General features: G+C 46.5%; 1 protein-coding gene across 19 annotated transcripts in view; it reads right to left on the reverse strand.

The window, feature by feature from the left end:
• The window catches only part of LOC122633679 (CUGBP Elav-like family member 4), a 469,576-nt gene that overhangs the window by 38,325 nt on the left and 417,167 nt on the right, over positions 1-14,084 (reverse strand). For 15 of the 19 annotated variants that reach the window (XM_043821882.1, XM_043821886.1, XM_043821885.1 and 12 more), the window contains one exon: positions 10,394-10,519. The exons of 3 other annotated variants lie outside the window; for them this stretch is intronic. In XM_043821882.1, coding sequence (XP_043677817.1) covers positions 10,394-10,519 — 126 coding nt within the window. Of the gene's footprint in view, positions 1-10,393; positions 10,520-13,311; positions 13,605-14,084 lie in introns of those variants that run through there. One more of the 19 variants, XM_043821895.1, reaches the window with a different exon arrangement.

Below are 14,084 nucleotides of genomic sequence, written 5' to 3' on the forward strand. Positions count from 1 at the left end.
TAGTCAGCGTTGGAGAGGAAATACGATTTTTTTCATCGCTCAGGTACGAGAGGAAAGACTCGCGGGGATGTAGAGAGAAAGAGGGGGAAAGGGAAGAGGGGGGGGGGGAGAGAAAGAGAGAGGACGTAAAAAAGAGGCAAGTTAAAAAGAGAGAGAGAGAATGCTCAGCCGAGTCGTCGATGCGAGAAGCCGCGAATCCCCAAAAGGGCTATTCCAATTTAATGTCCGTTAATCGTATTACGTTTTGACTTTGCAGCCACCCTTTCCCGTCCCTTTCCCTCTTCTCCTCTCTTCTTCTCCAGCCATCGTTTCTCTCATTTTTTACGCGAACTCGACCTTCCCTTTCTCTCATCTCGACTACGAAGGCAGACAGTCGAAAGGCAAGCATTTTGCCGTAGGAATGTTAATACTTGTTTATCCCCTTCTAATTTAGCACGGAAAATTAAAATCACAATTTCCTCGTTTGCTCGGACTCACGGTTGTGCGTGCGCGCTCGCGAATACAGTACTCCTAATAGAATTACCATGCAATCACGGGCACGCCGAAATGTTGTTTTGTTTCGCGTACGCGAACCATTGCCACCTGTCTCCTTCGCCGTCTGAGCTCTTTCAATGCATCGTGTGTCTACCGGAGCTTACGCATTTTACGAGCCGTTGTAATTTCGAAGGCTCTTCGTGTTTTCGTTCGAGACACGAGTACGATCTTAAAGAGTGCACTTTCGAGCGCTCTATATCGTGCACCGAACGTGACAGGAATTTCAGCCACGTCGGCCGATCGCAAAAGTTTGAAGTAAAATGAAAGGCTGCTTTCATCATTCTATTTTCTATCCTCGTAGTCGCGTAGAAAGAACTCGTTGACATTAACTCGTGCGTGTGTGTGTGTACGTACGTACGTACCTACACGTATATATGTATGAAACATGTATACCTAGAAGTCTGACTAAAATTCCACCTCTCGACGTTAGAAATAATATCGGAATAAAAAGCCTTTGAATTTCACACAAGACTTGTTTTTCATTAAAATACTTCTCTCTCCCGTTCGTAGCGCGCGAGATATTTGGGAAAATCGTCGTCTCTTTGAAAGCCGGTCGCTCTGGCGTTCGCGCGCGCGAATACAGTGCACATATAGGAGTTATCATAAACGGCGGAAGTACGCGAGCGGGCGAGTGTAGAAACGGCTGCGACCAGCAAAAAATGTGCCGCGGGGGAGTATACACTGAAGGATAAAGAAACGACGGAAGAGAGAACGCGAATTTAAAGCGAGGACGATGGTAGTAGTTGGACTGTTGACCGTGTGTCCGTACTGGTGGTTGTGGCGGTCGCGATGATGGTGGTGGCGGCGGTGGCGGTGGCGGCGACGGCGGTGGTGGTGGTGGTGGTGGTGGTGGCGGTGGTGGTAGTGGTCGTCGAAAGCTTCAGGGCAGCAGTTTTGGGGTTTGCCCGTCCGTTCGAGCGTCCGTCCACGGTCCGAAGGGCTTTCGAACGAGCGTTGCCCGTAGTTTTATAATTATTGTGACGCCCCGGGGGCTTATGAGATCGAGCTTCGTCGGCCATACGGTCTCGATATACTTGTATGCACGCGCACGTGTCACTCTCGCACGCTCGTCTCACATGCCGCGCGCACGCGAGAATTTGCAGAGGGACATGAAAGGGAAAGAGAGAGAGAGAGAGAGAGAGAGAGAGAGAGAGAGAGAGAGAGAGAGAGAGAGACGGGGGGGGGGGAGAACTACACAAGCCTTTATAAACGCAAGTAGGTATGTGTTTCGAGTTCGTAGGTATTGCCATACGCGTGTAGTAAAATGTGGAGTCTCTGTCTTCTTCTTTTTCTCTTATTTCTCTTACTTCAACGTTTCATTTCTCATTTCGTGTTTATCCGTCTATATATTCATGCGTCTACTCATCTATCTATCAATCGATCTATTCGTCCGCTCGTCTATTTGTTCGTCTGTATGTCCAACCATCCATCCATAGGTAAGTACATATTCCATGACGATGCCGAGACGAGTTATATTCAAAGATACATTGTTTGTCTATCAATTATCTGGTCCTATATGACGTCGAAATTGTTAAATCGAAAGCTCATCTCTCGGCTAGGTCGATAACCAAGTTTTCAAACAAATTAGAAAACGTTGGGAATAAAACCGCGCGTAAGTTTGATTTCGATCGCTCCGATTCAAAGTTAACGAGCAACAAAGCGTAGGTTTTAAAGTAAGAGATTAAGTTTCTCCGATCGCGTACGAGAAATCAAGGTGGCCGATAGAGGACACCCGCATTAGGGTACATACCGCGAGGTTGATGCTCGTATTCGTTGTAACGTCGAACGAGCCGAAGGGACGTGGATTATCCGACGATAACCACGTACGAATTGCCTCTTGATAAGCCTGCTTCGCAAAATATTTTCTCGCATAAAAGCCCTAATGTCAAACGTTTTGACGTAGCGCGGCAAGCGAGAAGGGTCGTTCGACACTCACCAAAGTGTTAGATTTTCCATAACACGATAAACATACAGTCGTATTCCGTCGTTACGAGTTTCGTAGTGCATTATGGCCGCCGGTATATCGGTCGCAGCAAAAATGGGTGAGAGAACGAGGGATAAAGAGAGTGAGAGAAAGGGAGGTTGATGAAGGGCGGTGGAGGGTGGTGAGGGGCAGGAAAGGGCGGAGTCAGAGGCTGGTGCAGCAAAACGCCCTGTAAAACTCTTCGTTACGATTACGAGGTGGTCGTTGCTATGCCCGTCATCCGCCAACGGTCACGTTCCTACTACGACGGATACGATGTGGATTATTAAACTTGTAGCGTAGAACGGAGGATGGTTTATGGATTTTCGATGCCCGCCACGGCTCCGTGAAAATCTTGAAAGTGGATCGCGTGTCTCCTATCGATTACGTAAATGCATTAGCAACGGTAAAAATTGATAAACGATTTTTAAATAAGATCTTTTAAACCAGATCAAACATCTCTTGTTTTTTGTTCTTTGTTGTTTTGCTTTTTTCTTTATTTCTTGTTCTTTCTATTGTTCGTACGGAAAACAGGAAGAAAAAATTGCGGCAATGATCGGAGGAAAAGCGAAGCCCTGATCGATCGTTGATACGATCGTTCGGAGGCGAACGAAACGGCGAGTTTTTCGACGTGGAGCGGTAAAGGAGAGCGAGGGAGTGGGAGAGGGGCGGGGAGAGAGAGAGAGAGAGAGAGAGCAAAAAAGTTGGTATTATGATTACGACGTGGTCGTTGCGATGGCATACCACCGCTGGCGGCAATGGTCACACGAAGCGGTGCCGCTGGATACAGCAGTAATGGATTATTAAATTTCTAACGTAGTACCGTGGCACATGGCTGTAACGTTCGGCCCCTGTAAAGCCACAGAAGTGTCGTTTCCTTCCTAATGGGTTGCGCGGACTTCTCGCGAAGTACACTGCAACGGCGGTTACCATTATTAATAACATCATTACCATCGTTGAGGATGCGTAGAGCGTTACGACCTTTGTGTGTTGCGACTTCTCTCTGCTCTATATTGTTCTCTATGAAGACGATACCATCTTCTCTGGTCGGTGCAGCAGAATTTTTTCGCTTACTTCCTACGACGAGAGAAGAGCCCCGGGTTATGGAAAAAGTCCAACAACCAGCGACTCTTTCTCTATGTCACGCGACTAATTACTTTTTCTTTTCCTTTTTCGTTTCTTTTTCTCCCCTCTGTACCGCTCGGTTCTTGAATTCAATGTTTCGGACGGAATTATATTATGATAAAAAATGTTATATATTATTTCGTAAAAATGTAAAAGCGTATTCCATGAATATCGAAGCGGAACGTATAAAAGCTTCTGGTGTATAAAAGCCGAATATTAAAAACAGTCTGCCTGGCGGAATGATCCAAACCGATCATTATTCGTGCGTTCGCGGGTTACAGCGTGAGGCGCATAATATATCGCGACACGGGTAGAAAATAGCGTCGTTCACCGGTGAAATAAAGCCGTATAACCAGAGAGATCCTATAAATATAACGCAATAACCAGGGCGAATTGAATCGGCTGACAATATCCGCGAGGATGTTATCGAATCTCTGCTTGGTATTGCACGACAAGGCGTTGCAGCTCGCGTCGATGGGAAGAGGAGACGGAGCCTGGGACGACGCGAATCGGGATCGTGCCGTTGAATCGTTGGATTTTACGAGCGGAGGCGAATCGGTCAAAGGACGCGACAAAGGAACTTGAAACTCCTGATCTCGAGCTCGGTCCGTGGAAGAGCGCCGTCGTGGCCGTCGCCGATGCGAAGCCCCGCAAGGGTCCATCGGAGTTTCCGTTGACCAGCCGTGCGGTAATAGCCGAAAGGGTGACGAAGGAACGAAGGCGGCTCGTTCGTCCGTGAGAAGGACACCGGAGCGCGAGTTTAAAACAGGCGGTATTAATGCATTAAGCCGCCGCCCCCTAGTCGCCCGTCGGTTACTCGCCGATAACGCAGAGCGACGAGCTTTACGGGGCTGTGGAACATGTCAAATCAGGATGGGTAATGCACGAATGTAAAGGTTTATGGCCAATATGGAGTATTTACGGTTGACGGGCAAAAGCTGTCGTACGGAAGCCGATAGAAGGGAACCGACCGAGGAACCACCTATAGATCCGCCCTCTCTCGTTTCCTCCTTCGCTTTTCCGACCGTCTCTCCTGTTTCTTCCCTCCTCCTATCCCTATTCCGCACTGAAAGGTCTTTACCCGTTGGAAGCGCCTTTCTTCACGGACGAGTACGAATATCGGAAGTACGAGAGGCAAGAGTCGAGAAAGAAGCCCGGAGTCCTTTGCCGTTTTCGCTAGGCCCTTCTTTCTAGCGAGACCGGTAATCGCATTAATATAAGAACGGTAAATCTTTCCTTTCCAGCCACAATAGTCTCTTCCCCCCCCCCCCCCCCCCACCTTGGTCGGTCTAAGTCATGCGAACAAAAGGATTCGACTTCCTTCGTTGGATACCGAAACGTCCGCGATTTACATTCCGAAGGAGACCTAAATAAGGACACGATGCGCCATCTTTTCTTCTTCTTCGGACAATAAAATCTGCCAACTGGAGATCACGTAAAGGCGCGTATTACTTTTCGATCGTGGGGATCGTGCGATCGTTACGCGAGCTTAGCGTGACCCGAAGAAAAGATTGCGTTCGATCATAACGATATGCCTACCTAACGCACGCGGCGTAACGTATCGCTCACGCGAGTCGTTATTTACGTTTCCCACCTTTAATCGTGATCTTAATCTCGTCGCGATAAGTTTGATCGAACGTTGAGCTTTCGACATGGAAATCGATCGACTCGATCGTCGCACGACGAGTCTGATGACAAAAAGATGAGATTCGAGACGATACGGCGCCGTGTCGTTGTATTACTTTCTCAAAGGAGGACGATTACCGATCTCGAAACGAACACGTACCTCCCATTTAGAGCATTAAAATATTCCGATAAAGTCGGTCCGACTCGTTGAAAATGCGAGATCTCTAAATTTCCACAAACGACGGGAACGACGACGGACTCTCTTCGTCGCGGACGTTTCATATCGGCGACGTTAAATCAAAGCGATCCCACCGCGAAGATCGTCGGAAATCCAGAGACGGCGGTAACTTGAATGCAGACGCGCGAAATCTAGACGGTAAATCACCAGGAGTCTCGTCGAGCGCCTGTCGGAGAGAGATCCCGCTACTTGCTCGTCCTACGAAGCATTTATTAATCGCTCAGCTCCTAAATCCCGTGGCGCAGCTGGCCTCGAAATGTTTGTACCTACGTATTGCAAAGTAAAGCGCCGCGCGAGAGGGGACGTAGAGTCCTCTGGGAGAGGATTAGGTCGGACATATTGAGAGCTTCCAACTCCCTCTCCCGCGAAAGCACCGGCAGCGGCCTCGAACGAACGCGAAGCTGCCCCGCAGTGCGAACAACCCAATAAGGTTTTGTCTTTATTTTTCTTCTTCCTCCCTCTCTTCCGCTTCCGCTTCTTCTTTTTGTGTCCGCGAGAGCGTCACATCTACCCTTCATTTTTTGTTACGTATCGGTTCACGCGTTACGGAAAAAAATGACGGAAACCGAGGTGGATGGAGGTACGGACGGAAAGTCGCGGTATACGGTTCGACAACTTTTAATATTCTGGAAGAAACTGAAAAAATAAAAACAAAAAAATGGAAAGCGTTATGCAATTTACGGCGAAGCTGATCGCGCAATGAAGTTGCTTGTGAAATTGGTAATTGCCAAAGAGGGGGCGGGGGGGGGGGTGGGGTAGGGAGAGCTGTAAAAAATTCGAGCTGTAAAAAATTGTAGCTGCAAAAAATTCGAGTTGTAAAAAATTCGAGCTGTATTTCCAATGATCGAGATAACAGTTCTAAAACGCAGTCGATTTCGAACGCGTCGGCACAATACAGACAGATGACGGTGGAATATCCCCCTCGATGGTATTGCTGACGGGATGTACGAGTCAATAATTTCCTCACTCTAGCATTTTATGAGGGAGTATTATATGGGCGCTGGTTATCGATGATTAATCTCGGCGCTGTCACTTGCAAACCCAGGATTCGCGTCTCGAATGTATCGGTGCTTATTCGCGTACGCTACCAATTTCGTCCTTTTATACGCATTCCTTTTGCATCATCGATGATCCCTGTACATTGAAAGCGATCGATTTTCGTCGACTGGAAATTGTTGTTTAAGGCCGAATAAAATTTCGTCGCGTTTTGCTTTCTAAAAAGAGCTTAACGACGCACGTCGAAACACCTATTAGAGGTCTTTAAACTAAAAGAAGGAAAAAAGTTACGTAACGCGTCTCTCGGGAAGGGCGGAGCAACACGGCGTAACGTCTTTCACGAAAAGGGGCTTGGTAATGGTGGATTGCAATAATATTACAAGTTAATGCATAGAATCGCTCTCCCTCTCTCGCGTTTTCGCTTCGGTGTACGTTCTTCGTGCTCGCGTACGAACCACGCGAGCCGCGCAAATACACCTTGAAAGCTCTGTTTGAGGAGAGCAAGGAAAGAGAAGAAGAGAGAGAGAGAGAGAGAGAGAGAGAGAGAGAGAGAGAACCAGGGTGCTTTCGCCATTGTCCGTGGTGTTACCTCGTCCTGCGCGCGACCCTCCTTGCACGAGGCGGGACCCTCGAGGGCTTGCCTCCGAATAATATTTCGTTCCATTATTCATAAACATTTTATAATCTTCTTAGCACTGTGAATTATTGCCGTTCGCGCAATTGAAATAATGCGGATTCGCGGTCCATGCTTGGAGTTTCTCTTTCTCTCTCTCTCTCTCTTTCTCTCCCTCCGTCCGTCCGTCCTTCTCGCGCGAGCTCGCAAACGTGTATGTATATGTGAAAAAGCGTAGAGAAAATGAGAGAAAGAAAGAAAGAAGGATAAAGAGGGGTAGCACGAAGGCAGTAAGGAATTGCACGACAACGAGAATAGAACGAGTTCGTTCGTTGAAGTGGCGTTGAAATGTTTCGAACCGAGGGAAAAATAATTGGACGAAGAGCCTTGTCGTTACTCGGCGAGGGAATGTGGAGCGTTACTACGACGACGAAGACGACGATGAGGACGACGAGAGGGAGCGGGCGCAGGAGGACGATCTCCTTCTACCGTCTTTGTATCCAAGGACTTACCATTCCTTTCTTAAACTCCTCGTTACCGAGAAGTCTTCCGGCACCTTTTGAACTTCCTGGCGAAGGTATGTAACGCTTCTCGTACACAGGAAGAACTTTTCTTTTATCGAAGAGAGTTTCCGTTTGCTTCGACTTGGAGGTACCGCGCGAAAATTCGAACGAAAATCGAACGATTCTTAAAAGAACTAATGACACCGGGACCTTAATCGCAATACCGTCAAGGCTAGAAAATGTCGAAACGATCGTTGAACGAAGCTGACCGGTAACCGGAAACGAGAGAATCGAAGAATATGGACGAACGATGTGTACTACTCGGTCGGTCGACGATACGGCTAATCGAAGGGAGGATTACGACAGAGAAATCGAGTTAAAGGAAAAGTTTGACGGTATGGCCGATGGTTTTCGGTTTTCCCTCCTCCGTCCGTCACGGCAGAGAGAAAGTTTCCCCTTCGAATAATCCTCCGCGACACCTCTTATTAACGTTGGGTCCATTCGAATCGTGTTCTTAAACTCCTCGTTACCGGGCGCTACTTTAACGCGGTCCCGTCCTCTCTCGAATCGCTTTATCGAACCGACGAAGTTGGAAACGGGATTGCGAACAACGGGCTTTGGGAATGGCTGTAATTTTGATAGGTCATAACTCTCTCTCTCTCTCTCTCTCTCTCCCTCCCTCCCGCTCTTTGAAACGCTGTACCAACGAGACTCGTACGGATATCCCAGACTCGGGGAGTCGGAAGAGAATAAAGAGGAAGAGAGAAACAGAGACGACTCACTGATCCCGACGCTTAACTAACGGATGATCCGAAATAAGATTTACGAAAGCGATATCTCCTTAGCGTAGGTAATTTGAAGTTGCGGAAAGGGCGACGCGTATAAAGCAGTCACGCGCGCTCCAGCCCTACCCTGATCTCTCTATTACAGTTCGGATTAGCTAGTTATGAAACTCACCGGCGAAGTGGTGATGAAGCGTGTTCGGAAAGTTTCCATCTGGGTGAGGTTACATGGCGAGGATCGTGGACTCGAGGACGCGAAGCTTTATGCGTGTGCGCGGAGTTGCACGGAATAAGCGATCAGGGTCGTTCCTGGGGGAGGCACGTTAGTCCCGTGTTAATTTCTTCGTGACAGGAGACGTTGCCTCGACTTCTCGGTATCCCCTGGCTTTCGCAGAGAATTTTGCAAAGACAAATCCGTGCATCGAACAAAGTTCCTTTCAGCTTCTCCATACGATGGCGTCGCGAGACTTTAAAGCGATCGGGAATAGCGAATTCTAGAAAGAAACGAATTCTTGAGCTATACCGAACGTCCTTCGAAATTTCCATGATTACGAGCTTCGACTCTCTATTTCGAGGGTCGCGGATTCTAGCCGGTACCTGCCAAGCGCGATTGGCGCCGCGTTACGTCACCACCGACTACGAATCAAAATCTTATTAACTGCTGAAAGTGAGTTTCACTTCAAAGTGGAATTTAATTACATTCGCGCCTCCGCCCTCTCCCGCGCCCTGCCCTTTTCCTTACTACTCTCTTCTCGGTCTCGTTCGTCTTGCTCTTTCCTTTATCCCTACCCCATTTCGCTCTTCTCTAACTCCCTTTCCGCCTCTCATTTTCTTCGAGTCTCCTCTTCCTCGCCGCCAGTTTCTCGCAAACTCCTTGAAAGCACGTCCGACCCGACCAGCATCCCATTACTCGCGGTCTTCATTTTTGAATGAAAATATTTAAATTTCCCTGCCTCGTCCAGCGGAAATTATTGCCCTTCCTGTCCTTTCCGAGCGAGCTTCCTTACCCCGTCACCATATACAATCAACTTCTTCTTACTCTCTTGGCAAAAATCTTTACCTCTCTTTTTCTCTTTACAAGTACGCGGAAGGAGGTTGCTCGGAGCGCGAGCAAATATCCAAATGCCAGAGCGATTATACTTTTTTTTTTACTTGGCCGCTGGTAGTCGTTGCTTACTCATCGGTACGACGGTCTAAAGGGCTATCCTCTTCCTCTCTCTCTCTCTCTCTCTCTCTCTCTCTCTCTCTCTCGTCTTCGTGCAAGCACCGAGGCAATTGCTTCTTTTGAAGTGCGCTTACTCTCTCGCGTTTTTTTCTTACCGGCGCATCTCGTGATTAATTTCGCAGTCTCGGTTTGCTCTTCGTCCTTTGGCAAAGGAGTGGAGAAGGTGCACCCTCGAGAATCCTTTTTCTTCTTCTTCTTCTTCTTCCTTCTCTTTCTTTTCCTCTTTCTCTCCTTTTTCTTCTTTCTCTTATTCTTTCTTCACCTACCTCGCCATTCGATGGACCTCGAGAAGAACACGTCCGCGGGGAGGGATTATGAGTTTCGCAGCTCATCACCAGTTTGAACGCGCGCGAGAAAACGCTTCCCCTTCTTAACGAACTAATCGGAGAGATAGCGAGAGAGCGAGAGAGAGAGAGAGAGAGAGAGAGAGAGAGAGAGAGAGAGAGAGAGAGAGAGAGAGGGAGGAAGGGGTCGAAGTGGGAGAGTCGCAGGAAGGGGAGAGCAGAGAGAACGTCAGTCCTCTCTTGCGAAATCTTTTCTCGTATTTTAATTTAAAAGTTAGTCTTTGTCGAGAGATCTCTTTTCTGCGAGAAAACACGAGTCTGGGTCGAGCGCAGAGGAATTGCAGCAGAGTTTCGTGATTGACTCGCTTTTAATCTTTTAATCGCGATAGCCGATGGACCCTGCTGGACAAGTTTCGGACAAGAACGTTGAGGTCACATACGGATAATGAATGAGACGGAGGAAAGTGGTAAGGTACGGAGAAAGAAGAAAAATGCCGTACTCACCTTTGCTGCTACCGTCTGGCCCACGGAGGATGGTGCACTCCTCTATTGTGCCAAAGGCAGCAAACAATTGTCGTACATCGTCTTCGGTCTGTTGTTTGCTCAGCATTCCCACGAACAGCTTTCTGTCTGCGGGTCGTTGGCCGAGTGTCGAAAGTGAGAGAAAACAGAAAAAGGACAAAAAGAACGATGTTAGTTACTTTTCAAGTCCGGAGTAGCAGGGATTTTGATCGTTTGGTTTCTTTTTGTGCTTTATAGGCGTCAAAGAGAAGATCTTGCGGCTAACACCGAGAACGACAAAGTTACACGGTTACACCAGCATCCACCATCCTAAGGGGAAGGAGGTAGGGGTATACAAAATGTAAACACATCCGTGTGGAGACACGTAAAGTAACGATCTATATAAATATCGATGCGTACGTTTACACTGGCTTACAATCGCGGTAAACGTATCCATCTCAGACAGCGTGGAGGGCTGCGTGTGTATTAATGCGTGATAACGATAACGGTAACATATAGTACGAGGAAGATTCAAATTTGATGTCCTCCAATGAAAATCGGCGGTTCCCCCGATAGGATATTCGGTGAAATTAATTTTGTCGTCGCAAGGACAGAATCTCCAATTTAATTGGCTAACGGTCGAATTGTAATGGAAGAATTGGATGACAATGGTAGCAGCGTTCCGCCAAAGAATCCGCCTCGTTTCAAATTTGAACGTTCCTTTCGAAAAACGATAACAATTGTAATAATAATAATTAACGATATAATATACATATTTAACAATAATAATAATAATAATAATAATAATTAGAAGAATGTGGTGACAGTAAGGAGATATAAAAATAATCCAGTAACCAATATACCAACCTACGACCTACGTCACAAGCCGAAGAAATAGGTGGAGAAAACGAACGGGATCGCGAAAGAACCTGGTGAAACGTAAAACGTAAGAGGTAACAAAAATATAAACGTAAAACATAAAACGTAAAACGTAACTACGTACGGCATTCTCGACGATGGCAACGAGTCGTTTCGCAATGATTTCGGCCGAATATAACACGACAGTTTCTCACGTATGGATCGTACGAAGAATTTTAGCCGAACCCGTCGTGGACGAAATCACCGAGGAGAATGCCGCTCTCGGCGCCGAGGCATACCCTCTTGTATATAAAAGGTTACACTCAACACTCATTACGTGACATTGAATATTTACGATAATCTGCAGCTATTTCTAAGCTGTGTAAGAATAATATCGAAAATCAGACCGTTTTCCAAGTCGTTTTGTCCTTTGCACAGTTTTCCTTAATTCTTTCCATACGACGAACGTGTATGGACTAATTAGACTACTAATCAGATTTTTTCTTTCTCGATAGATACAACAATTTTTTACAACCGATCAAGGATCTTCGAGTCTTTCGCGATAGGATCACCAGAAGACAGGATAATATTTTTGTAAGTCATTATCTTTTCGGATCGTAAAAAACTCGATAATGATTTTCGCGAAATAATTCGGCCCCCACGACTCCATTGATACTTATCGTGCTTAACGTTCTTTCCTTTGTTCGACATTTTTCCGTAGCATTTCCGTTCAGGATTTTCCAATTAAGCGTACTCGATAAATACCAACGAATTCTTTTTATTCGTTACACGTTCATGACGAATGGCATCCTCCATGGGATCGTGAGTCCGACAATTATTAAGCGTGTGTGTGGTTTGGTGTGCGTTCGTTCGTACAAATTTAGAGGAATGCTGATAGCGAATAGAATTAATTGCCGCGACTTTTCTGATCCACTTCATTCTCCTATCGATCTGGTAACCCCCAATGAATTTTACGAGAAATTTTACTAAAGCAAACAAAATTTGGAATCCAGTTGCGATTTACATTCTTCTCGTCTTTAGAAATATCTGCACCTAAACGTATCCACGCGTTAGAGCGTTCTCTAACTCGACAAAACAGACTGTCGTGGGATAAGGGACAGTGTACGTAGGTGTATCTGCGTGAACGAGAGAGAGAGAAAAAGAGAGAGAGAAAGAGAGAGAGAGACAGAGAGAGAGAGAGAGAGAGAGAGAGAGAGGTGTAAAAGGGAAACCGTAAGAATACGATTGATCGGGTATGGCTTTTAACGGCCGGAGAACGTAGAGTGATCGGATACGGATGAGTGGTGAAAAATTTTGATAAAGAATATCAAATCTAATTACAGTAAGATAAACGTAGTTCACATCATAAGTAGAAAATATGTACAAAGGTGATAAAAAACACATCGACAACGAACGAGACAACACATCCAACGAGCGAGCCACTATTTTAATGGTCACAGCTGTAAAGAGCAATTATATATAAGGTATACGCATATACACGTATATTCGATGTATATGCATTATGCTATACGTGTAGGGTAAACACATCAATTATACATGTATATGTGGCACACGATCAAGGGCTGGTAGTGGTGATGATGGCAGTATCGAGATTCGGAATCGACAGAGGAGCTTGAAGGAACGTGAAGCATGAACGACTGTCGGTTAAAGTACGAAGAAAGAAAGAGATAAGAGGGACGGGGACGGAAGAGTTTATCGTCGGCGTACGTTCGGTATACGGGCACACACATACGCGCACGCACGCACGCACACGGAGGGGAAGGAAAATTATCTCGAGAAACGCGAGTCTTAATCGCGACGCTACATCTTGCGCTTTTTCTATTTTCATTATTCGCGTGGTTATTCGCGTTAATTCATAGAGCGACGAGGCAATTTATGGCATTCTAAAAGCGTTCGCTCGAGTCGCGTCGTAATTAGGCTTTAATAGTGTGACAACGGCTGTGCGTAATACGGAAAAAGAAAAAGGAGACAGACGACAAGTTTACGGCTACAGGTATCAGTCACGCACGTGGGTTTACGTAAAACAATATTGTCCATAATACCTTTTCTTCCGTAATGATGTCTACCGTGCTGGATGAGATGTATGAGATAGAAAGAGAAAGAGAAGAGGATGGCAATGGACGGTGCGTCAGAGTGTCGAAGATTCGGTACGAGGATTCCAGATTGCAATGCGATATGGAAGTTGTAAGCGCGTTCGGGTGTGATCAATGAAAAAAGAAGGGTGAAAAAATCTCGATGGGAGATGGCGATATTGCGAAAAAAGGACGAAGACGGAATAGCGAGCGCCTTCGAGGTATGGTCGATTCGATTCTTGGTCAATAATTTGGAAAGCTGATTAGGAAGAATCGATTTACTTTATGCTGACGCTGAAGGGTCTTTTTCGTCAGACGGCTCACGAATGGATTTAGTCGAAAAGGAGGATCTCTCTATTTCCTTGCGACAAATTTTTCCGTGCGGCGTTTGCAATTTGGATTCTGCCTCTTTCGAGGATGGATATCTAACGCATATACCGATTGGATGTATGTCGGGAAATAGGATCGTTCGTGACTGAAGCAGAAAGGAAAGACATGTGGTAAGAAAAGAGAAGGTAGGAAAAGGGGTGGATCTGTAAAAGGAAGGGCAAAATATGTGGTGGGTCGAACACTAGCGAGCAGCAAAATGAACTTTGCAGCGGGCTGTGCTAGGCTGAATCAGCGGTGATGGCGCGACGAAGTTAAGGAAGATTCGTCTCGCTTTTCGTTCACTTTTTTCTTTCTCTTTTCAGAGAGAAGGGGGCTCTCTTTCTGCCGATTTGCGGAGAAGAAGAATAGAGGTA

The sequence above is a fragment of the Vespula pensylvanica genome, chromosome 13, assembly GCF_014466175.1.
Source record: "Vespula pensylvanica isolate Volc-1 chromosome 13, ASM1446617v1, whole genome shotgun sequence".
Lineage (NCBI taxonomy): Eukaryota > Metazoa > Arthropoda > Insecta > Hymenoptera > Vespidae > Vespula > Vespula pensylvanica.